General features: G+C 44.6%; 1 protein-coding gene across 1 annotated transcript; it reads right to left on the bottom strand.

Annotated features, from left to right (window-relative positions):
• Window positions 1-12,938: 12,938 nt before the first annotated feature.
• On the bottom strand, window positions 12,939-24,768 carry LOC123079959 (mitotic spindle checkpoint protein MAD1). Its single transcript, XM_044502801.1, has 24 exons — window positions 24,379-24,768; window positions 23,987-24,086; window positions 23,488-23,648; window positions 23,147-23,344; window positions 22,976-23,068; window positions 22,693-22,815; window positions 20,483-20,718; window positions 20,071-20,242; window positions 19,444-19,539; window positions 19,153-19,356; window positions 18,585-18,747; window positions 18,144-18,231; window positions 17,991-18,060; window positions 16,775-16,903; window positions 16,665-16,703; window positions 16,227-16,305; window positions 15,825-15,931; window positions 14,772-15,040; window positions 14,507-14,697; window positions 14,131-14,394; window positions 13,949-14,036; window positions 13,725-13,850; window positions 13,521-13,630; window positions 12,939-13,435 (listed from the first exon to the last, which is right to left on the bottom strand). The coding sequence occupies exons 1-24, from the start codon at window positions 24,592-24,594 to the stop codon at window positions 13,287-13,289; spliced, it is 3,471 nt and encodes a 1,156-aa protein (XP_044358736.1). The 5' UTR covers window positions 24,595-24,768; the 3' UTR covers window positions 12,939-13,286.
• Window positions 24,769-26,332: the final 1,564 nt, after the last annotated feature.

The raw sequence follows: 26,332 nt of genomic DNA, 5'->3' as shown, positions 1-26,332 counted from the left end.
GAATCGTTCCTGCAGTTAGTGCCTGTAAGTGCATCTAGTGCCACCCCTAGTTGGTTTTGGAGTATTGACGACAAACCTGGTTGAGGGACTAATGTGTTTGTGAGAATTGCAGGATAACACAGGTAGTAGTCCCTCATTGATTCGGTTTACCTACCGGAGATGACCCCTAAAAATGTATGAAGACATTGAAGACAATGGTGGTATGTGAAGATATTCACATTGAAGACTATGACCTGAAAAGACATTGTGTGAAGACTATGGAGCGCGAAGACTTAGTTGTTTCGTTGTTTCCTTTTCTTCTTTGTTGAGTCGTAGGAACCACCGTACTGTTAAGTGGGGTCCCAGTGAACAAAGTCAGAGTGACTGAAGTGATACTCAACCAAATCCTATGTCTTCGAGCGAAGACAATGAGAGCAAATCTTATCCAGAGTTGGATGGGTCAGCTTTACTTGTAGCCCAGGTCAAGCTGCCGCTTGTGTTTGAAATCTGACCGTTGGAACACGTGTCAGTTCCTGAGTGACCCAGGGTCATTTTGGACAAATTAGGTCGGGTTGCCTAGTGGCTATAAATAGCCCACCCCCTACACCATAAATTGGTGGAAGTCTACCTTGAAGACTTACCAGAGTGATTGGGCGAGGACTGGGTGTCCTTAGCTCAAGGGGAATAAGGTGAAGACATGGTCTTCTGAGTTGAATCTCAGCCTCCCTAACCAGACGTACAGTTGTCACAGCAACTGGAACTGGTCCAACAAATCATGTGTCCTCACCAAGTGACTGGTTCTATCCTCTCCCTCTCTTTACTTACAGTTTGTCTTCGTGAAGTCATTGCCTGCTTGCACTACTTGTTTGACTTCACTGTGTGACTACTATCATTCTTTGGCTTCACACTATCTTCCATCCTGATCTTTACTACCTAGCTGCTATTAGTCTTCGTGCTTTCACTTCATTGCATACTTGACTATGGCTTGCTTAGTGTAGTCTACCTTCCACTTCATATCAATAGGTTCATTTCTATTGTTTGTCTTCGAAACTCTCATGTTTTGAAGACGTTCATAAAAATCGCCTATTCACCCCCCTCTAGTCGATAACTAGCACTTTCAGTGCCAACATATCTACTAAATACTTCACCATTCTGATTTTTGAACAACTTATAGTTTGAGTCAAATGACTCATCAGTAGAATGAGGAGATTCACATGTAAAGCCAGATAAAGTAGATGGATCTACTGGAGGTCCCTTTGCAGCAACCCATGAGGTTTTGGGGTACTACTCAGGCTTCCGGTATGTTCCATCAGCGTTGAGTTTCCCCTCAAAGGAAATACCCTCTTTCCTAGGGTTCCTGTTGAGGATCTGCTTTTTAAGCACATCACAAAGAGCCTGATGCCCTTTTAGGCTTTTGTACATGCGTGTCATATACAATTCCTTCAGCCCTGCATCGTCAGTGATACTAGCAATATCCTCAGATGAGGAATTAGTGATAGCAGAGATAGGTGCAGAATTTGTAGCAGTAGAAGCATTTGAACATTCAGGTGAAGAATTAGCAGATTCACGTTCAATGCACTCCAAACATGGAGGAATGAATTCTTCCTGGGCAGTGCTGATTTGTTGAGCAAGTAATGAATCACGCTCCTTCTGAAGATCTTCATAACTCTCTCTTAGCTTCTCAAGATCTAACTTTCTTTGAAGAAATTCATAAGAAAGCCTCTCATGATTAGATAAGAGAGTGTTATGATGACTTTGAAGATTGTCAAACTTGGACTGAAGTCTCTGAAGGTTTTCAGTCAAAGTTTTAGTGCGATCCATTTATTCACCCAACATATCATCACTTTTTTCTAGCATGTTTTGAACCTTTTCAAAAGCATTTTGTTGTTTCACAGCAATCTTAGCAAGTTTAGAGTAGCTAGGCTTGAGGTTTTCATCAGATTCATCCTCACTTGATTCAGAGGAGGGATATTTGAGTACCTTGGCACCCTTTGCCATGAAGCAATAGGTGGGAGCATAGTCATCATCGCCTTCGACAGCCTTGTTGGTGAAGCCATTTTCTTCAGAGTTGAAGATGGACTTGCCGACGAACGCAGTAGCGAGGGATAGGCTCGCCACACCAGATTCTGACTCCTCAGATGCCTCCTCTTCCTCATGTTCCTCAGATTCAGCTTCAGAGTCCATTTCCTTGCCAATGAATGCCCGAGCCTTCTTAGAGCTGCTCTTCTTGTGAGAAGAGGACTTCAAGGATTTTGATGATGAAGACTTTGAAGATTTCTTCTTCTTCTTTGAGTCATCAGAACTGTAATCCTTGTATTTCTTCTTGTTTGATTCCTTTTCCCACTGAGGACAGTCTTGAATGTAGTGACCAGGTTTCTTGCACTTGTGGCACAGTCTCTTCTTGTAGTCACGGGATGAGGAATCATCACTTCTTGAGGATTTTCCAAAGCGACCACGCCTTGAGAACTTCTGGAATTTCTTCACAAGCATTGCTAGCTCCTGGCTCAGTTCTTCAGGATCACCAAGGCTGCTACCAGAATCTTCACCTTCAGATTCAGACACTGCCATGGCCTTCATGGCGTGTGATCTGCCATAGCTCGGACCATAGAGATCCCTCTTCTCAGCAAGCTGGAACTCATGAGTGTTTAACCTTTCGAGGATATCAGCGGGATCAAGTGACTTGTAGTCTCCATGTTCTTGTATCATCGGCTAGAGTATCAAATGAGGAATCAAGCGATCTCAGCAATTTCTTCACCACCTCATGGTCGGTGTGTCAGTGGCACCAAGTGCTTGAACCTCATTTGAGATGTCAGTGAGGCGATCGAAGGTTTGCTGAACATTTTCATTGTTGAGTCTTTTGAAGCGGTTGAAGAGATTGCGAAGAACGTCAACTCGAGAGTCACGCCGTGTTGAGACTCCTTCATTTACTTTGGACAGCCTATCCCAGATAAGCTTGGCAGTTTCCAAAGCACTCACTCTGCCATACTGCCCTTTACTCAGATGGCCACATATGATGTTCTTCGCTTGAGAATCTAGTTGCTTGAATCTCTTCACATCAGCAGCACTCACAGAAGGTGTGACAGAGGGAACACCATTTTCCACAACATACCAAAGATCGTTATCAATTGCCTCAAGATGCATTCGCATCTTATTCTTCCAGTAGGGGTAGTCCGTCCCATCGAAGGCAGGACACCCAGCAGAGACCTTGATCATACCTACGGTCCACATAACTAAAACTCCAGGCGGTTAAACAAAAATCACACATAACAAGGGAGTACCTTGCTCTAATACCAATTGAAAGTGCGTTATATCGACTAGAGGGGGGTGAATAGGCGATTTTTATGAATTTTTCACTGAGGAATTTCAGGGTGAGGAAATTCCTAAGCGAAGAACTACTTGCAGCGGAATAAGTACTCAGATGCAAACCTAACAGAACATAAGCATGGTCATCATGATGAAATGAAAACAAGCACAGAGTACAGAAAGCGTAAACACATGATAAAACAAGATGAAGACAAACAGACTGAAAAATTAGGCTTGGTGAAGACAGTGATTTGGTAGACCAGTTCCAACTGCTGTGACAGTTACATCTGGTTGGAGCGGCTAGGTATTTAAACCTGAGAACAAACAGTCCTCACCGTATTCTCCTTGAGCTAAGGTCACACAGACCTCGCCCAATCACTCGTGGTAAGTCTTCAGGTGACTTCCAAACCTTCACAAACTCGGTCACTCGGCGATCCACAATTTCCTCTTGGATGCTCGGACCATGATGCCTAACCGTCTAGAAGATGCACAGTCTTCAAAGGTAATAGGCGTCGGATCTACGCAGGATCAATCTCTTCAGTAATGCTCAATCACTTTGGGTTTGTAGGTGTTTGGGTTTGGGTTTTCCTCACTTGATGATTTTCGCTCAAAGTCCTCGGAGGATGGGATGCTCTCAAATGACAAGTGTCAGTTTCTCTCGGAGCAGCCAACCAGCTAGTGGTTGTAGGGGGCGAGTGTTTATAGCCTAGGGAGCAGCCCGACATGATAAGACATAAATGCCCTTCAATGATATGACCGTTAGGTGGGTAGATATTTTGGGACAGCTGGCGCGTAGCACAACAACGGTCGGAAATTTAAGGCTCAAACTCCTCAGGGCTATCATGTTCCTCACTTGTAGGCAATCCGCACTGGCGAATTCCTAACTCCTCAGTCAGAACAAATTCCTCAGAGACCAGAAGAACGTCGTCTCTGTCACTGAAGAAATTGACTGAACTGTATGAGATTTCCAATGGCTTCACTCGAAGGGATTGGTAGGTGTAGGATTTTGAGATGAGCATCACTTGGAAACTTTTCCTTAGTATTTCCTCGACCCCCTTTAACAGTACGGTGTTTCCTATGACTCAAGAAAGAGAAAATGAAACTACGAAAACAAAAGTCTTCACGCTTCATGTTCCCCGTATGAATACCAAGTCTTCATGGTCACACCAATTTCTTCACTTTCAAAGTCTTCAGCCGAAGACATTCATTTTTAGGGGTCGACTTTCCCTGTAAATATCAAACTCCTCATAGACTTATAGACCTGTGTACACTCACAAACGCATCAGTCCCTTAACCTATAAGTCTTCAATACACCAAAATCACTAAGGGACACTAGATGTAGTTACATATTCAATCTTTGTCTCAAAACCTCAGATTAGTACCTGTGGGTTGCTAGTAGTGTTGATTACATCTCGTAGTTGATGCTTGTTGGTTTATTCGATGAAAGATCATATGTTCAGATCCTTAATGCTATTCAGTACCCCTCTGATCTTGAGCATGAATATGTTTTGTGAGTAGTTACGTTTGTTCTTGAGGACATGGGAGAAGTCTTGTCATAAGTAATCATGTGAATTTGGTATTCGTTCGATATTTTGATGATATTTATGTTGTTGTTTCCCTTAGTGGTGTTATGTGAACGTCGACTACATGACACTTCACCATCTTTGGGCCTAAGGGAAAGCATTGTGGAGTAGTTATTAGATGATGGGTTGCTAGAGTGAGAGAAGCTTAAACCCTACTTTACACGCTATTCCATAAGGGGCTGATTTGGATCCATATGTTTCATGCTATGGTTAGATTTATCTTAATTCTTCTTTTGTAGTTGTGGATGCTTGCGAGGGGGGTAATCGTAAGTGGGGGGCTTGTTCAAGTAAGAATAACACCCAAGCACCGGTCCACCCACATATCAAATTATCAAAGTAGCGAACGCGAATCCAACAAACATGATGAAAGTGACTAGATGAACTTCATGTGTGTCCTCAAGAACACTTTGCTTACTATAAGAGACTGTTCCCGCCTGTCCTTTGCTACAAAAAGGATTGTGCTACCTTGCTGCACCTTTGTTACCGTAACCATTATTTTCTCTTTACAAATTACCTTGCTATCAAACTATCTATTACCGACAATTTCAGTGCTGGCAAAAAATACCTTGCTGAAAACCGCTTGTCATTTTCTTCCTTGTTGGGTTCGACACTCTTACTTATCGAAAGGACTACGATTGATCCTCTATACTTGTGGTCATCAATGCTCTTACATTGTTCTGGCTAGGCCGAATGTGAGTAATACAAGAATTTCGTTGCTCTATTGTAATTTGATATCATGAAATAAAAAAAGATATGCCTTGACCTATCCATTTCTCCCTTCTTCACAAGATTTACAGCCTCTAGCCAGTTTGACTCTACGAGTGTAGGTAGGTTGCTCCATCGCAAAGCGAGTGACAAGCCCTCCCATACAACAGCTAATTCTGATTCTAGGGCATTAAACCAGTGATAAAGATGGTCACATGCGTTGAAAATAATAGATCTCATATGGTCACGCAAGATGATGCCACCACTAGTAGTGTCATCAGCAGTTCTCTCCATAGCATTGAATCTAGTACTGCCGGCGGCAAATCCACACCGCTGCTCTCCCTTCCGCCGACGTAGGCCGTAGTAGCAGTGAGCCTGGCGCCAAAGGAGCCGGGGCGGTAGAAGTGGCGGTGAAACTCATGGAGCGGCTGGGGCGGGGCCATCAGGGAGCGCGCATGCAACAACCAGGGCGGCGTCGGAGCTCGCCCCATGGGCAGCGGGGACCCGCGGGCTCTCTGGCAATGGTGGGCGCGGTGGTGGCCGTGGCCGTGGATCTGGATCCCACCCAGATTTGTCTTCGGTTCTTCACGTGGACGACCGGGCGGCGCGTTGAGGGGTTGGTGAGGGATGTTGGTTCCCCACCAGCAATCCGACGGCTACAGGCATCGTCACGACATGGCTCACACCGCGGATCCAGGCAGCTGCTGGTTTGGGGTGCCGTGAATGTCGATGAAATCCGTGTCGACCTCGGCCATGGTAGGCGACGACTGAGTCTTGGGCGTGTTTCCTTGTTGAAGGCATCGTCATTTACATTCATCATCACCTGGTTCCGCCTGCTCCAAGGGAAACCATAGATCTGGGTCTCCCTGATCGTATGATGACGGGGCCTTCGGGGCAGTTCTCCCTCTTGGGGGCATCGTCTTGGAGCAGGTGCTGACTGGAGGGGAGAAGAGGAGGAGCGGTGTTGCATCTATTGCAACAGCGACGACGGGTCTCGACGGCATGGCGCGGGAGCCTCGGCGACGAACGCGTGTTGATGGACGCACGCAGGTGGTGGCGATGTCTGACGTTGTGGTGGCGTCAACGACAGAATGGCATGGTAAGGTGAATGCTTTGATCGCTCCTGAAGATGGGACGATGGAAGATGAGGGCGGCTGATGCTAGAGTGTCGCTTCACGCAGAGGGTCTGCTAGACCGGTTGGTACTCTCTGCTTGCCACCAGGCGGCTTGGTGATGCCAACGGATTAGATGGTGTGTTTTGATGCAAGGGGAGGACACTTCATAAAGTGGGTAAGTGTAGTAACTGTGGTCGTCGGGAAAGGTAACTTTGGGTGAATCTTTGAATTTATTTTATCGGGTTTGTTAAATAATACTTAGAATGGTTATTTGCATCTTTTTTAACATAATTATTTGGATCGTTTGATGTAGAGTCCGAGTCATCCTTCTGTTCGAAAAAATAAGGCATTTGACCAAGTAATCGGATTCCAGTTCAAGCTCTAGCTAACATTAAACGGTTGTGCTAATTCTCAGTCGACTGAGAATTACTGAAGTCTCAGTCGACCGAGTTACGTGGGATTTGTTCGCTATCTCGGCCCTAACTACACCATCGATTGTTTGTTCGTATCTTTCCTTCTGGGCTTTTCGTTTCTTCCTGGGCCGTCGTTTCATTCATGTACTTGGGCTTCTATGTGATTATTTTTGTCCCGTGAGCAGTGATGCCATTGCTTTTTTCTGTTTCTCCTTTTTAATCGAGGAGAAAATGTCTCTTTTCTGTAGTTGCATGTCTAGCTCTATATATGCAACTACAAGTGTCCTCCACCCCTGCGACTGCAAATGCATGTCTTAAGCATGCCCGCAAGTCTATGGTGTTTTATTGAGGGACGCGAAAGTTGCAGGTTTGTTGCTAAGCATGCAACTTCACATGTCACCCCAACTGCAAGTTCATGTCTTCAACGTGACTACAACTCACTGGTTTTTTACTAGAGGTAGGGGTAGTTGCATATATGCTGCTAGCTGCGCAACTGCAAAGTGTCACCTCGGGCTGCAACTTTATGTCTTCAACGCTACAAAAATTCAGTGGTGTTTGTCGGGGAAGGGGGCAATCGCATATCTACCACTAGGCATGCAACTACAAGTGTCGCTCCAGTTGCAACAACATGTCTTCAACGTGATTGCAACTCAGTGGTGTTTTGTCTGTGGATGGGGCAGTAGCATGTGTGCGCCACTAGCCACACAACTGCAAGTGTCAGTCCTGACTGCGACTACATGTGGTCAACACAAATGCAACTCTGTGGTGTTTTTATCGGGGGGGAGGAATAGTTTCATATCTGCCTCTAGGCATGTAACTGCAAGTGTTGCCCCCAAAAGAAAATATGTCATGTTTTTTTGTGGAGGAAGGAAAGTTCCATGTCTGACACTAGGGACGCATGCAACTAAAGTGTCACCCCCGACTACAATTGCTTCTCTATAATGCAACTACAATTCTGTGGTGTTTTGTCGAGAGGGATTGTTGCATGTCTACCACCAGGCATGCAATTTTAAGTGTTGCCACCGACTGCAACTCTGTGGTGTTTTTGTCGGGAAAGTGAGGTGGTCGCATATGTGTCACTAGGCACGCAACTGCAAGTGTCACCCCTGACTGCAACTCTGAGGTATTTTCTAGGAATCGAAGTTGCATGTCAATCACTAGGCATGCAATTGCAAGTATTGCTCCTGACTGCAATTGCATGTCTTTAATGTGACTGCAACTCTATGTTGTTTTGTTGGGAAGGGGCAGTTGCATGTCTGTTACTAGGCATGCAACTACAAGTGTTGCCCACGTCTGCAACTATGTGATGTTATTTGTTGGGGGGAGAGGGCAGTTGCATGTCTGCCACTAGGCGCGCAACTGCAAGTGTCGCCCCTGACTGCAACTCTAAGTTGTTTTCTAGGAGTGGTAGTTGCATGTTCATCCCTAGGCATGCAAGTGCAAGTATTGCCCCCCGTCTGTAACTTCATGTCTTCAACGTGACTGCAACTCTGTGGTGTTTTTTTGGGAAGCGGTAGTTGCATGTCTGCCAGTAGGCATGCAACTGCAAGTCTTGCCTCCGACTGCAACCATATGTGATGTTTTTTCTCGGGGTGAGTGGACAGTTTTTTGCCACTAGGCACGCAACTTCAAGTGCCTCACCTGACTGCAACTCTGTGTGGTATTTTGTCGGGAGGGGCAGTTGCATGTCTGCCACTAGGCGTGCAACTACAAGTGTTGCCTCCCACTGTAACTATGTGGTGTTTTTTCCGAGGGAGGGGGTAGTTGCATATTTGCCACTAGGCACACAACTACTGACTACAACCGCACATTTTCCAACACGATTTTCACCTTAGTAGTGGTTCGTCAGTGAAGGGGGAGAGTTGCATGTCCTCCACTAGACAGACAACTGCATATGTCGACACGAACTCCAACTGCATGTCTTCAGCACAACTGCAACTTTGTGTGTGGGGTGGGGGTAAATGAGGTGGGGGTGTTGTATGCCCTTTTTATTCAGTTTCATGTTAACCCTTGACACGCAACTCCCCTCGGCGGTGGCCGGTTGCATCTCTTACATGCAAGGGGAACGCTAAAAATCAGTCGACTGAGACTTTACAAAGTCTCAGTCGACGAGATTAGCCGCCAAGTTTCATCGAACTATATTCAGTCGCTGATGTGTTTTCTTTTTCAAAACACACTAGGCTTTTCCTATCTGAGAGGCTGGCAGCAGCATAGTATGCCTTCCGCTACGTGGGTTGTGGATTGTGGCTTGCAGCTCGTTCTCTTGTGCTTTTCTGTTTTTATATTGTCATAGTTGTCCATGTAAATCTTTGTATGTTTTCTTCTTCTTTTTTGCTGGGTTGTGTGCACCGTGTATGTACAGAAAAAGAAAGTTAATGGGGCAGCTGACTCTATGTGTATGTATACAGTATACACGTGTACTTGTCTAGCTTTTAACTTTCTTTTTCATTTATTTTTAGTAGATTTTCCTTTTATTTCTTTACTTGTATTTCCATTTTTTATTTATTATCTTTCTTGTTAGGAAATATGGAACATTCAATTTTTTAAGAACTACATTTTGACACACATGAACAATTTTTATTCTCACATGTTGTTGTGTTAATTTTTTTTATTCTGAGTTGTCGTTGCCTTTTCTACATGGACTTTTGTTTTATTTGCTTATTTGTATCTTGTCTATATTTTTTTACTTTGTTTCTTTGTGTATTACCCAAAAATAATTTTTTATTGTGTTTATGTGCTATGTTTTTTTTCACGAGCGCACCGTAAAGTTGCATACATAACACTAGGCATGCAACTGCAAGTGTCGCCCTCGACTACAACTGACCTTTGTTCTATCGGAGAACAGTGGAAGAGGGGAGGGGTAGTTGCATGTTTTTACAAGGCATGCAATTGCAAATGTCGCCCTTGACTACAACTGCGTGTCTACAAGCGAATGCAATTGACTTTTGTTCTGTCGATGGGCGGCAGGAGAGGGGGTAGTTGCAGACTAGGCATGCAACTGCAAGTGTCATCCTTGACTGCAACTGCATGCCTACCCACCCGATTGCAACTAGTCTTTTTGTTATGTCGGAGGACATCGGGAGGGGGGCGTAGTTGCATGTCTGACTGTAGGCACACAACTGCAAGTGTCGCCCCCGACTGCAATTGCATGTCTACCCATCCGACTACAACAGACCTTTGTTTCGTCGGAGTGTGGTGGGAGAGGGGGAAGTTGCACGTCTGACACTAGGCATGCAATTGCAAGTGTCACCCTCGAGTGAAACTGCATGCCGACACATCCAAATGCAACTGGCCTTTGTTCTGTCAGTGGGCGGCGGGAGAGGTGGCGGGGGGCGCAATTGCATGTCTGACGCTAGGCATGCAAATGCAAGTGTCACCCTCAACTGCAATCGACCCTTGTTTTGCTGGAGGGCGGCGGGAGAGTGTGTGTGGGCGCAGTAAGGTAGTTGCATGTCGGACACTAGGCATGCAACTGCAAGTGTTGCCCCAGAATGCAACTGCATGTACTCTACCCAAACAACTGCAATTGACCCTTTTTTTGTCGGAGCATGACAGGAGCGGGGTGGGTAGTTGCATGTCTGACAGTAGGCATGCAACTGCAAATGTCGCCCTCGTCTCTGTGGTGTTTGTCGGTGGGAGGGGCAATTGCATGTCTACTATTAGACACGCAACTCCAAGTGTCGCCCCCAAGTGCAAATGCCCGTCTTCAATGCAACTGCAACTTTATGGTGTTTTGTCGGGGGAGGGGCATTGCATGCTTATCACTAGGCATGCGACTGTAAGTGTCATTCTCGAGTGCAACTGCATGTCTTCAATGCGACTGTAACTCTGTGGTGTTTTGCTGGAAGAGGGCAGTTTCATGTTTGTCACTAGGCATGCAATCGCAAGTTCGTCCCCCGACTACAACTCTGTGTCGTTTGTTGGTGGGGAGGGGGCAGTTGCATGTCGTCTTAAAATGTACGCAATCGGAAGTTTTCCCCGGAGTGCTACTGCATGTCTTCGACGCTACTACAAACTTGTGGTGTTTTGTCGGGGAAGGGACCGTTGCATTTCTGTCATTAGACATGCAACTACAAGTGTCGCCCACGACTGCAACTCTATGGTGTTTGCCAGTGGGGAGGGACAGTTGTATGTCTGCCACTTGGCACGCAAGTGCCAGTGTCGTCCCTGAGTACAAGTGCATGTGTGCAACACGACTACAACTATGCGGTTTGTGGTATTTTTGTCAATGGTTGGTGGCAGATGCATGTCTACCACTAGGCATGCAACTGCAAGTATCACCCCGACTGCAACTCTGTGGTGTTTATCGGGGGTAGGGCGGCAGTTGCATGTCTGTCACTAGGCACGCAACTGCAAGTGTTGTGCTCGACTGCAACTTGCGCCAAGGGATATTGGCCACTTGCATGTATACCGCTAAACCTTCAACTGCATGTGTCACAATCATCCCGCAAATGCGAGCGATACAACAAGACTGCAACTGTGAATTTGTTTCCTAATTTTTTAACTTCAGTTTTTCTTCTCATTCCCCTTTTCCTTTTTCCCCTTTTTCTGTTTTTATCCTTTGTTTTTCATTTTTAATTTTCCTTTCTCTATTTTATTATTTTTATTTTTTTCCGCTTGTTTATGTGGTTAATTTGCTCTTTTCCCCCTTTAATATGATTTTCATTTTCCCATTAGTAGAAATATATTTCCTTGTGTGTATATGAATATTTAAAAAATACATGTTCAAGTTTTTTCTAAAAATAATTATTGAGCACTTTTCCGATATGCGGTGAACATTTTTTCAATACGCGGTGAAACATTTTCTAGAATTATTCATGCAATTCTTAGTAAATGTTCATGTATTTTAAAAAAGTATTTATGTGTTTGAAAACATAATTCATATTTATTGTATATTGTCCATAAAATTTAAAACTGTTCACGGTTCTTAAAAATGTTCATGTAATTTTTTGAAATTGTTCATGTAACAAAAATGATGTATACACTATATATACCTGTGTGTGTTGTCCTTTGTCCTTACGTACTTTAACAACCGCGGGGAGCAACTTCATAGCTCGTCAGCAAGCAATAGGAAGCACAAAATTATTATTGTTTCTTCAATATCGTTTCTTTGTGTTCAAATCCTTTGTATTTTTTTATGAACGAAAAATGACAATAAGTTATATGCCCATCTAAAAAAACACTACAAGCATGCACTGTATTGCATATACAAGAATTTTTCCAGAAAAAAATGCTATGATTTGAACAAAAAAAGTTACCTCACTCGTTGAGGTTGTAGCTTTTTTGAGAAACGCTAAGGTTGTAGCTGGATAGCAAAACACATATTATATTTGCAGTCGTACAGCCCAAGTACAAGAAGAGGAAAAAATCCGGCAAAAAGCAACAGATCGCAGGGAAAAGAAAAAGATGAGATAAAGGCCCGGTAGAAGTACAAAGCCAACCCATAACAGCAAAAACACACAAACAGTCACATAAACGAAGCAGGTCTGGTTTGCACCTGTGCTGATGTCATATATGTATGCTGATGTCATCAGTTGACTGAGTCTTCACGAAGTCTCAGTCAATGGAGACCTAGACAGACCCTACATGCAACTGAGATTTTTAATTTTGTTTTTAATTTTTTTTAACATGAAAGATCTTTTTTACAATACAAATTATTTTTTGAAGAATGATACGAAAAACAAAGAGCGAGCAAGATGATATGGAGAGTAGGAATTATATTTTGTGTTCTTTTTTCCATTTTTGATATTTTACTTCTTTGTCATAAAATATATTTTTATACAACTCAAACCCATTTTAAAAAATGATGAGAAAAAATATGCGAGAAGTACACAGAGAAGAGAGGGAACATAGATCTTAAAAAAAGAAGAGAAGGAACACTGATCTAAAAAAAAAGAAGAGAAGGAACATAGCACGAGCACGTGACGTGCAATGCGAAAAAAGAAAAATGGGCCGATCTGCAGGCCCATGCAACGATCGCGAGTGGAGAAACAAGCAGCGATGCGTAGAGCAAAATCTGGCTTAGTTCCTCTAGAAAAAGTAACAAAACCTGGCTGAAAACAAGTGCTGCGCCATAAAAAATATACGCTGACGTCAGCCGAGTCTCAGTCGACTGATTCCTAGCCAGCCCCAACATTAAACAGCACGCCCGGCCGGCCGATGCGCTACTCCCACCACTACTCCACAGATCAGGTGGCGACGCCCCAGACCGCCGCCTGGTCTTCGCCGCAGGCGTCGTGGATGAGCTTCATCCTGTCCACGGACCTGCAGACCCCGCTGCAGGACCAGTCGAAGGACGCCACGCACACGTTCCCGGCCCTCTTCTTCCACTCGCAGTCTGCAAAACGCACGGCTGTTGTTCCGGTCAGACGAACTCGCATGGGCGAAGAGAGATCCATACGTTCGTGGCTCGGCGTACGGACCTGGAGGCGTGGCGCAGCACATGCTCCGGTCATCGACGTGCTCCACCTCCAGCCCGATCAGCCACGCGCCCACGGAGACGTCCTCGTTCGCGAACCTGTGCAGGATCGGCCTGAAAATAGCCGATCGCAGATGCAAACATCGTCAGAATGTCTCACAGATTGAGATTGGCTTCCAAAGAAAAGAAAAGAAAAAAGATGGCTTACTGGTTGACGGAGATGTAGGCGGCGAGGTCCTTGGAGACGGCGTAGATCTGGCCGGTGGCGTGCCGGAAGTATTTGTTCCCGACGTCCCCGAACTTCCAGTACTCCGGCTCGTGGTACTTCACTCCTCTGAGACCAACAAGAACGAGATGGATGGAAGGAAATTCAGCAGCAATTTTCATCGGGTTCCGAGTTTTTGGCACGTGATTTCGCTCGAATTATTATACCTTTGTGACAGGACAGGCCCGGACTTCATGCAGCCGACGTACACCCTGGGCCGCGCCCTGTACTTGGCCAGCCTAGTTGCCAGCATCCCTGCCAAATTAAAGAGCAGAAACGGTCAAAAATTTGCAGAAATGTTCAACAGGAACACAAAGCTGCATGCACGTGTGCGTAGCGTAGGACGTACCGAGGTTGAGGTGGACGTCGTCGTCGACCTTGACGTAGAAGTCGGCGTCCCAGGTGGCGACGGCGGTGGCGAAGTAGATCCTGGTCTTGGAGGACAGCTCGTGGTAGCCCTCCACGTGGTCCAGCCGCAGGAAGTCCTTGTTCTCCGCCTCCTCCGCGTCCAGGGCGCGGTCCGCCGCCCCGCCGCCCTCCGCCGTCCCGCTCCGGCCGATGACGAACCGGACCACGATCCCCTTCTCCTTCTCCAGCCTCCTCAGCTTCTCCCCTGCGCCCGCGCGCGACCACCAACAAATCAATTAAACATGGTATATGACTCGTTGCTGCATTGCACCGGTGCCGACGCCAAGTGCGTGCATGACATGCATGATGTATGTTACCTGAGGGCACCCAGGTCTCGCGGAGGGAGTCGCGGCGCTTCTTGCTGCTGAAGGCCGTGTTGATGCCGATCACGACGAAGGCCTTCTGAAGGTCCTTGGACGAGCCCGCCGCGCCGGCGCCGGCGTCGCCGCTCCGAGCTCGCTCCACGGCTAGCTCCATCTCGAGAGAAGACACCGCCTTGTCCAGCGACCTGGAGAAGTGTGTTTTCGTCAGAGGGCACTCGTAGTACATGCATGGTGGTTTGTGAGAAAGAAATATGCTTACTGGATAGCGTGGTGCGTCCTGGACACCTCGCTTATGATGCCCTTGGGGTCATGCCTCTCCCCGGCTAACCCCTTGCTTACGCGGTTGTCGTCGCAGCCGGGAGCAGAAGTCTTGTTCACCCGGGAGCTGATCGGCGCCGACAGGAGCGGCATCCAGCCGCTGAGCAGCAGGCCGACGGCGAAGCTGGCCACGCAGAGCGCGGCCACGACCTTCCCCGTCAGCGGCGGCCTCGCCCGCGCGGGCGCCTTCTTCTCCAGCTGCGGCTGCGCCTGCATCATCATCATCAAAATTTCACACCCGCAAATGATCAGTTTCGCCACACGGAACTAGCATGAGTTAATTCAGCAACTAGGATAGAATCGATCGCACGGCCGGGCACGCACCATCATTGCGCCAGAAGCACTCGAAACTCCAGAACCAGGATGGAAACGAGTGGCTTGGGCACCCGTTGAAGAGGTGATTTATGCATGCGCAGTCGAGCCGCGTTATGAAAAACGCCGGTTATCTGCCCATCCCTGGCCCCGGGCACCTGCGGATGCACCGCGACGGGGTTCAGTTTGCGTGACGCGCCTCATGCCGACAGTGTGAGAACGAGGCCGGCTGGCTCGCCCCTTCACCCAGTTCGCGCTAAGAACGCCACGCCTATGTTGCATTTCAAACTGTGCCTTGACTGTGGAGTTCTTGGCCAGGAAGCACGGGTTTACGTTACGGCTGCCGGCTTATGGTGATAGGCATGGCTGAGGCGTAGTATGTTTCACGTGAGGATAGCCATGATTTTTTTATTGAAAGGATAATAACCATGCTTTCAATAGAGCAAAGAGTTACAAAGGCTGTCAAAAAAAAAGAGTTACAGAGGCTGCTCCAACACGCATAAGCACCCGTGGATGATCGTAGCATGCCACGGATAAAACTAGCTCAATGGATAGTGATTCACTGAAGTAACTGACTGCGGTGCGTTGTCATAGGAAAAAAAAAAACTGCACGGTACGATTTGATGCTTTTTCCCCACACAAAAGATGTGACATTATCAAGTTGCTAGTTCACAAAACTCACAGGGATTACATTGTATGCGCTCGTATTTACATTGTTCAAACTAAAATGGCATTCATCTGATAGTACCATACCGTCAGCACCAGCCTTCCACTCAACTTCTTCATATGCTGGAATTTGAATTTGATGAATCCTTCCACATACGACTGCAAGTAATCCCTCCCCCAAAAAGATGACCTGATAGGTTGCGTGAGCACACTTCTGTTAACCGCCAATGCATTGCAATTTCACAGGTATGCTGGGAGAATGCAAAGATAATACGTAAGCTTTGAGTTTCTGCAAGGGGGTATTCTTTTCCATCTACGGATAAAGCATCATACCTACAAACATTTTTTAGATGGAAGCATACCTACAAACATAATAGAGGAATATGATTTCTCACTCATTTTGGCCCTCAACATATACTTCTCTTGTTGAAGGATTCCATTGTCAGGTTAGCAGTGAAGGCTGGGATGGAATTCATCTTTCTTATGAAAATATCAACCTGAAAAGGATGGTTAGATCATCAAAATCAGTAAATCAAACTCTGGTTCAATACCAAACTAAGAACAATTCGAGACTTCCCTTAACTTAATTATACTTGCAGGAGTTTTAACTTCACCGTACCCGTAACTGTATGACTGGATACTTTCTATCTAATACCTAGATTAGTTTATTACACAGTAATTTGTACCACACACCATACTTTGGTGCGCAATTTAAGAACGCTCGAGATCTAAATACACCAACTGGACTAAATCTGTTAAGCCTCTTACACACTCTTATAAACTGTAACAGCACTAAGGTTATTTGTAGAACATTCCAGAAAAGGAAACGCTTCAATGTAATGGATAAGTTGAATACCTGCTGAGCAATCTCATGTTGAGAAGTGTAGCCATTGACCTGTATTTGAGATCAAATAAATGTTCCGTTAAACTATACAAAAGAACATTTCAACAATGTAATAAACCTACCACTATATTGGTGCTTCCTGATTCATAGAGAAACTCGAGTTTTTCATCATCGGTTTGGGCATATACTGATTGCAGAGTAAATCGTGTTACATGAATCCCATTTGGCTGCTGCTCATCATTCATCACTATCTTAAAACACAAAATAAGGAAAATGATGTTTAACAGCTGAGAATAGTTAGAACTTAGAACCAAGTAACAAGATAAAATTGGAAGAAATGTTGAAGCCGGAAAATAATGAGAATTGTGGCATAATAGCGTAGTTGGCATATGAGATTACATGGCTTGATAATTCAAAATGTGCAAAAATAACTGAACCCATCAATCCGACACCTTCCCCTTCCATTTCTAAACCCACCAAACATCCACTCCTGTATCCAACTCCTCTTCGTTCATCAAAGCACGTCTTTCCCAATACAAAGTTCTTTTCCACCTCCTTGCTATCAAGGCGGTGTTTCTATCACCAGCCTTCGGCCAGTCAACCCTGGGCTGCTACCTCACCAAGATCCCCTCTCAGTGTAACAGCTCTGACAGACGCCCAGGCCAAACCAAGCCCGGCTTGCTGGAGCTCCTCTGGACTCCACTGCCTCAGCCCCCTTGCACATGGCCTGAACTGACACTTCCAAACGGCTCTAGAAATTGCTCCCGATTCATGTGAAGTTTTTTGGATTTTAGGTTGCAATGGATTTTCCATTTTACCAATTGGTATTGACATGAATCAGATGTATGGACAGATGAGGAGATAACTCAGTACTGAATGCTCATCCTGTACCCATGATGCAAGAGATTGCAGGATCAGGAAGCTGCCTAACTGGCATATGGGACCTACAGCCATGTCGACAAATTTGGCATACAATTTTTAAACCACTTTGAAATTAGGGGTGGAAGTTACTCCCCAGATAATTGGGGGATGCCAGCTGGACTTTTTTTCCTTAGATCAATGCATGACTCTTTTAAGCTTAACTCTCAAAAGCCAGATATGTAGCTTCTTTTGTCAAAAAGCTGCTAGTCTATCAAGAGAAGCTCAGAACTGGAGAACAGTTGACTTGATTTGGGAACAGCCAAACAGTACATGCGAATATACTGCTACTAAAAGTAGCTTGAACAGTAAGATGCCTCAGCTGCTAAAATAAAGCTCTAAGGCTACTGCACAAGTACGCATTGCTTCTTGAGATTCAGACAGCTAACAGAAAAATTAATAGAGTTGAACGCATCACACCTGATAACCAAAAAGCGAGCAGCAAGCCTTTCGGAAGACTGAGATCCTCTCCAGAAACACTGCCTTGTATCTGTTTCCAGGCAGGTGTAAGGTCCTCTCCAACAAATCAGTATACAGAAGCTTATACAGATATAAATTAATAAACTAGACTACCTTTCTTCACGTTTCTCTAGTGTGGCAACTTGATTTTTAAGCTGTGCTAGCTTTTCTGCAACATTTGCATCTACTACAGTTCCAGCATCTGCAAGTAAAATAAATATTCCAGCATAAATGCATTCAAAGCAAAACCAGACAAGGTCTCTCAGAGCTTGAACATACGGAGCACATGATATATTGACAAACAAGTTATTCGGCAGAAAATGCAGATGTCTATTTTTGATAGAAATGCAACTACACCAAAGAGCAAGCTATCAGAAATTGTACAATGACAAATTTACTAAGGAAAAAACCGAAACTAACTATTGCATGCTACTCAGTGGATATTATTCTCACATGAAATTTTGAATTGAAAATTTGGTAAGCAAACGATAAAATCAAACACTCAAACAACATGTGGAGATCGTAGTAGTAAAAAGAATTCATAAGATCACTTACCAGCTTGCCCTTTTAGTTCTTCGATTGCCTGCAGCCTCTCTTTTGTTTTCTTTAACTCAGCTTGCAGTGCTTCTATTGTCTGCTTTGCTTCACTATCCATTGCAAGAGTATTCACCATACGAAGTACTTTTGTGCTTGAGGCAGAGTAATCCCCATGACCCAGCTGTCAAATATGACAAGAATTTTCATGGCGTTGACGCATAATACACAAAGCAAATAACTATAGGTTAAATTAGTACACTTCATAGCATAATTCATAGTTGCACCCACAACTAGCTCTGTTGTTGAAGGAAGATGACATGCCTAGTTAAAACTTCGGCGGCACAGCACCGTACTATAACAAACTATAACACATATAAACACAACAGTCATTCAGCATAACATTCACCGCTGCCTCACTGAAATTCAAAATTAGATAACAATTCTACACTCGTGTTTTATTTGCAGGCAGCATATGATCAAGCTCCCGCAGCCAGAGTAGCTCAGGCCTGCTAACGAGAGAAGCTAGATTGGCCACTGGCTATTAAACATTGATCGTATTCTGTAAACATTGATCCTTAGTCCATACCTTAGACTCGAGTAATGCCACCTGAGAGCGCAGTTGATCTCCCTCTCGCTCCAATGATTTTGCTTTTCTTGCTTCAATGCTCAATTTCTCATTCATTAGATTGAGCTCCGCATGTTGTTGACTAATTAGTTCTCTCTGCTCGTGTAGAGTGGTCTCTAGTTCTCTTACTACCTTTTCCATTTGAGATAGATCTGACTCCATTTTCTGCATTGTTTCCCAGAAGAGGCATTATAAATTAAGAAAGTTGTAATGGCACATACCACCAATGTTAAGAATACAGAACCTGCTAACCTTGGATGACATGTCATCTCCATCCCTAGTTTTTTGGTTAGATAACATATTATGATCTTTTCGTAATCTATCTCTTTCTTCACTCACTGCAGTAAGCTGTTCAAATGAAATAAGTCATAAAGGGAAAGTAAAGCATGCCAATGTGAATTATTGAGATATAAATGGAAGATCGCTCAATGTAATACAGAATGTAAAATTATAGAAGATTCATAACTGCAAGTACTACCTCTTTCCAGTTTGTAATGCCAAATTATAGAAGATTCATAACTGCAAGTACTACCTCTTTCCAGTTTGTAATGCCTATGTGTATCCCTAGATCGATAATTTAACCAATATAATATGATTTATCTATTATAAAATATATACCATCATAAAGTTCAAATGTTATATTTTCAAATGGTATAACTTTAGTGATATACAACTCACATTACAATAGTAAAATTGACAACCTAGAGATATGTGCAGGACCTATAAAGCGGAAAGGAGGGAGTATCTCTTAATAAGATGGCTTACACAGCATAAGTTCAATGGGAGTATGGGACTACAAGTGTATTTATCGTATACATTGCAAACACGGAAAAAATGGAAACCTAGGCCGCAGTTGTAGCAGGGGACAGCAGACAATACCAGAAGTTCAAGGCGCTTGACCTCCCTGCTAGCACTTTCAGCTCTCTCTTTGGCAAGGGTAGCTTCACCTTCTGCACGTTGCTTGCTGATCTCAGCAAATTCCAACGTAACCTCCAATTCTTTCAACCGTGATGTTACTTCACCCAATTTATTCAAGTCTGTCAATGCTTGCCTGTCAAGAGTTCAAATAACAATATAAATCTTAATGGGGAAGGAGTAAAAAGTTATACGTCCTTGCCAACAATATCATTCTTTCTCACAACTTTCAAGCAAAAGTCATCCTGAATTTATCAAATCTACTAGTTGCGCAGTTTTGTTTATGATCATAGGAAAGGATAGTACTCTGAATAATGTTTAATAACGATGAGTTATAGCAGAACTTTTCTTTGGTAAAGTGATGATGGACTCATACCTTTGCAAATCTGCAATGTTGCTGTAAGAAGACACATCAGGTATGTTGCCAAGTAATGATGTACATGACGCTAATTCCAGCTCCAACTTCTGTGCTTTAGCTTCGATTTCTTGCAGCTTAGATAGTTCTGTTTCGGCTCGTTTCCTTCGACTCTGCTCCTCCAACAGCTTTTCACTTAGCAGCTCAACATTTGTGTGGGAAGATTTTAATCTTCTAGCTTCGTGCACTTCTTTTTCCTGGATATACAGAAATCATATAGATACAGCACTTTATTATTCTAGAATTTTACATGGCAGGTTATTATTGAAAAGCTGTATAATACAAAAAAAAACAACAACAACAACAACAAAGCCTTTAGTCCCAAACAAGTTGGGGTAGGCTAGAGGTGAAACCCATAAGATCTCGCAACCAACTCATGGCTCTGGCACATGGATAGCAAGCTTCCACACACCCCTGTCCATAGCTAGCTCTTTGGTGATACTCCAATCCTTCAGGTCTCTCTTAACGGACTCCTCTCATGTCAAATTCGGTCTACCCCGCCCTCTCTTGACATTCTCCGCACGCTTTAGCCGTCCGCTATGCACTGGAGCTTCTGGAGGCATGCGCTGAATATGCCCAAACCATCTCAGACGATGTTGGACAAGCTTCTCCTCAATTGGTGCTACCCCAACTCTATCTCGTATATCATCATTCCGGACTCGATCCTTCCTCGTGTGGCCACACATCCATCTCAACATACGCATCTCCGCCACACCTAACTGTTGAACATGTCGCCTTTTAGTCGGCCAACACTCCGCGCCATACAACATTGCGGGTCGAACCGCCGTCCTGTAGAACTTGCCTTTTAGCTTTTGTGGCACTCTCTTGTCACAGAGAATGCCAGAAGCTTGGCGCCACTTCATCCATCCGGCTTTGATTCGATGGTTCACATCTTCATCAATACCCCCATCCTCCTGCAACATTGACCCCAAATACCGAAAGGTGTCCTTCCGAGGTACCACCTGGCCATCAAGGCTAACCTCCTCCTCCTCACACCTAGTAGTACTGAAACCGCACATCATGTACTCGGTTTTAGTTCTACTAAGCCTAAACTCTTTCGATTCCAAGGTTTGTCTCCATAAGTCTAACTTTCTATTTACCCCCGTCCGACTATCGTCAACTAGCACCACATCATCCGCAAAGAGCATACACCATGGGATATCTCCTTGTATATCCCTTGTGACCTCATCCATCACCAATGCAAAAAGATAAGGGCTCAAAGCTGACCCCTGATGCAGTCCTATCTTAATCGGGAAGTCATCAGTGTCGACATCACTTGTTCGAACACTTGTCACAACATTATCGTACATGTCCTTGATGAGGATAATGTACTTTGTTGGGACTTTGTGTTTCTCCAAGGCCCACCACATGACATTCCGCGGTATCTTATCATAGGCCTTCTCCAAGTCAATGAACACCATATGCAAGTCCTTCTTTTGCTCCCTATATCTCTCCATAAGTTGTCGTACCAAGAAAATGGCTTCCATGGTCGACCTCCCAGGCATGAAACCAAACTGATTTTTGGTCACGCTTGTCATTCTTCTTAAGCGGTGCTCAATGACTCTCTCCCATAGCTTCATTGTATGGCTCATCAGCTTAATTCCACGGTAATTAGTACAACTCTGAACATCCCCCTTGTTCTTGAAGATTGGTACTAATATACTCCGTCTCCATTCTTCTGGCATCTTGTTTGCCCGAAAAATGAGGTTGAAAAGCTTGGTACGACAACTTATGGAGAGATATAGGGAGCAAAAGAAGGACTTGCATATGGTGTTCATTGAAAAGCTGTATAATAACAGAAAAAAAACTCAGATATGTCTAAAATTGAAGGGTACAAATGCACTACTAAAATGCTTTAGGGTGTACAGCCACCCATAAAAGAAGCCATTCATTCATTCAAACACACTTGTTTTAAGATTAGAGCTTCCTGAATAGCTTCAACTTTTTTATTTCTATGGCAGTTCAGAGAGGAACACATAGGGCAGCAAAACGCTCTCCTAGATCAGTGCTTAATGCTAAGCATCTTGTAAGCTTAAAGCAATGTGCAACACTGATGTTTACATAATTCTGACAGTCATAAAATTGGCTTCCTTATCAAGGAGTAAATGAAACAAGCATGCCATCAAATATTCACATAACATCAGCTATCATCATCAAGGCTAAATGCTCACATAGTTCCGGAGCTCCTCTTGCAAAAGTTTTATTAACTTCTGATCATCTGTTGGATTACGCTGAACAGACAAAGGAGCAGAATCCAGTAGTCTGAGCTCGGTTTCGTTCTTTTCGCGAAGACACTGACAAAGAACATAATGTTAATCATTGTATCTGCTGTACCAAGATGTAAAACCAAAACCAATGAGCACACGTTTGAGCATCTGATGAGGGCTCTCACGGCAGGAAAAAAGGAGTGGGACATATTGATCAGCGATGATCATGTGAATCACATTACTTTACCTCATTTAATTGCTTTTTCAAGTCCTCCAACTGCTCATTTAACATCTTTGCTTCCTTCTCAGAGTTTTGCGCCCTGAGGCTCATTCTTTCAAGCTACGCCGAGGCATGTTCAGATAGGTAAGCCAACATGCAGTGAAGAATCAATGTTCACAAGAATTTAACAATACAAACCTCAGCATTAAGTTTAGAGATGGATAGTTTAGAGTCATCTTTCATATATGAAAGTTCCTTCTGAAGGGCTTTCTTCTCCCTTTCTGAATTTTCTGATGACCGCTGCATAGCCCGTTCCAACTCCTTGACCGACTCCTTTGCAGATGCTGAAGATGATTCAGCGCTAATTCGAGAATCAATCTCTTTATTGAGTTTAATCTGCAGCACCAGCAAGCCTGTGATTAGTTATGTCAATTAATAAACATGGATATGATAAGGCACACAAAAATGTGACTGTGTGACTAGCTTGTCACAACGGCGATGAGATGGAATTCATGTGCCAAAGGGGAAAAACTGTATACCTCAAGTTCCCCTATCTTCTTGACTTGCTGCCGGTATCGCTCCTGATACTCGCCCAGCTCCTTCAATAACCGTTCTTGCAATGCAGTCTCCCGCCCTTTTGTTGCTGCTAGTTCTTGTTCAACATAGTTCAGTTTATCATGATATGTAGTCCTTTCATCCTCTGAAGTATTAAGAACAAGTAAGTATATCAGTTTGTAAGTAAATGCATCAAATGGCTTGCAACAGGATAATGCTAACATCCAAATTCTAGCCTCAGATAGCTCCAAGCATTAAGCAGAACCTACATGTTCTTCCTAGAATGGAGTTCCTATTCCCAACAAATGTTAACTTATTACTATGATATACTGTGACTTGGAGTATAGTATATTATCTGGCCTCCACGTACATGCATATTTCAAACACTTATTCCCTGCTTTCACGACAGATATAATTACCTAACAGCTTAATGAACTGTATTCATAAAAAGCTCAGAATAAAATCATGTAAGCAAAAGCATACCACTCTTAGATAACTGTTTCTCCAATGTGTCAAGCTTTACTCGATACTCCTGAACCGCCTTCTCCGCGGTGTCCAGTGCCACCACGAACTCCGATTTCACCTATCAGAAACGTACACATGGAAAAAACATCAGTATGTATACTAAATGGCATATAACTAATCACACTAGGGATCTCCATTTCACAGCGTGTACTTCGCTGCAGATCCTTAAAATATAATCAACTGAGAGCTTATCAATGTAGCGTGCGTGACCAAATATAACTTTAACTATAACAAACTTGGTAATACATGGCACTGAGTGACAGCAGGTCAAGTAACACAAATTGCATAACTCATATGCTTACACAGGGCTAGACCGTAAACAGTTGGAGACAGGGGCGACGCGATCTCACCATCTGACGGCAGTGGTATGTGCAGACCATGTCGTCGGAGGGCTCCTCGGTGCCGGAGGCGGACACGAGGGCCGTGGGGCGGTCGTAGGGCACGAGGCGGCGGTCGGAGACGGGGGTCCGTCCGGTGGCGACGGCGACGGCGGCGGCGAGGTCGAGGTCGAGGTTGGGGTCGGGGTCGGCCCGCCGCTTCCGCTGCGGTGGAGTCCGGAGTAGCATCTCGCTGGCCTCGCAGGGGTTCTAGAAGCTTCCTAGGGTTCTGGCGGTGAGGGATTCGCGAGTGGCGATTGCTGAAAAGGTTTCGGGAGGAGGGATTTGGTTTGAAATCGCGCCGCCGATGGTCCTGGTGCTTAATGGGGAAAGAGCGAATACCGAATGGTCGTTTGGGGTCGAATCGATGCATTGTGCGTTGTTTTTTTTTTTGTCAAAAATCAATGAGCTTTGTTGAAGCTCGCGGAGAATTTTAGCAAGAAAAAGTAGGAGGACCGCGATATTTGGCACACGTGTGCCATATAAGCAAAACTATCACACACCTCACTTTTTCTTTTAAATACATGCATCCATTAGTATGCTTTTTCTCCTTTCACATGCATACTTTTTTCTACTTGTATTCATGCACTAGAGGACGAAAAAGCTGACATCAACCTAGATTCTCTCTATTTTAAAAATTCAAAATGTTTTGTAGGTTAGATGAAAAACCCGTTTTCACATAAAAGATTCGTCGCGATGAGATCTTCGGAACTAGATCCTATTTTGCGAGAGCGGCGATATGGGTCATACTACTATATAGTAGTATTATCACAACCGTTCGTTGGCACACATCCCACATGCAGGCGTCATAAATGAACTTCGTCGTCGCCCGCAGAAATTGGCGGAAATGTGGGGGGCCCGCTTGTGTGGCGTATGTACTGTAGGAATACTAGGGGGGCGGGACGGCCCGGTTACCAACAATGGACGGAGTTGTGCTAGCGGTACAGGTGCGCACTACTTTCTGTACCATGGTACAGATTTTTCCTTTCACCTCACGACAATCAAAACCTCGGTGGCAGGGCGGCACCAGTGAGCGGGATCTCCCAGACCGTAGCAGGGCACGATAATTTTCTTGCCACTCAAAGAAACCGCACTGCCTAGACTGAAAAAAATGAAAAGAGGAAGACCAGATCAAGAACTCAAGACCTTGGCTAAAAAAAGTTGTTGATTCAGATCTGAGATTAGGATTAAGTCACTCACGGTCCAGAGGATGCAGCGGTAGTATCGATTGCCAGGCCTTTTGCCGCCGGCGGTGATGTCGCTGACTACTTCCCGGAGACATCTAGGGCATGGAATCAGCGGGAGCAACTCCGTGTCAGGCTCGGAGCAAGAAGAAGCAAACATGTTGAGGCGAGAATGGGGATCTAGATTTACCAGACGACATATGTCTTATTCTAGAACCAGCTGTCCGCCCATGAACTGACAAAGTGGGCCACATGCTAGCTGTCCCGGCTAAATGGCCCATCTCCGTGGTGGACGGCCCTAGTAAACACAATAACGATAGGACCGTACTGGACCTTGCCCCTGGGCCTCATCAATGACTACAGACAACCCACACACGTACTGTTTAAAAAAGTCTGGGCAAACCGAATACATGGGCCTATACCTGCATGAGTGAGCATCTCGAGAAGGACCAACCGCTGGGATAATAGTACCATATGCAATTTTCGCTATGTTGTTCTGTTTCGCCGACATTTTTTTAGGCCAAAAGTTATCATGCCTAGGCTACATAAGTTATCAATCCTGTGATGTGAAAGTTACCGTGTTATTTCCATATAAGTTACCGGGGCATAAAACTGGTTCTCCCACCCTTCTCCACATGCACATGCATGTATGTATTAGAGGATAAAAGGGCTGATGTCATCCTAAATTCTCCCTATTATGAAAATTCAAAATGTTTTGTAGCTCAAACCGCCGGTTCAATGCA

The sequence above is a fragment of the Triticum aestivum genome, chromosome 3D, assembly GCF_018294505.1.
Source record: "Triticum aestivum cultivar Chinese Spring chromosome 3D, IWGSC CS RefSeq v2.1, whole genome shotgun sequence".
Lineage (NCBI taxonomy): Eukaryota > Viridiplantae > Streptophyta > Magnoliopsida > Poales > Poaceae > Triticum > Triticum aestivum.
Note: the sequence above shows the minus strand (reverse complement) of the source record. Positions and strands in the feature narration are given on the sequence as shown.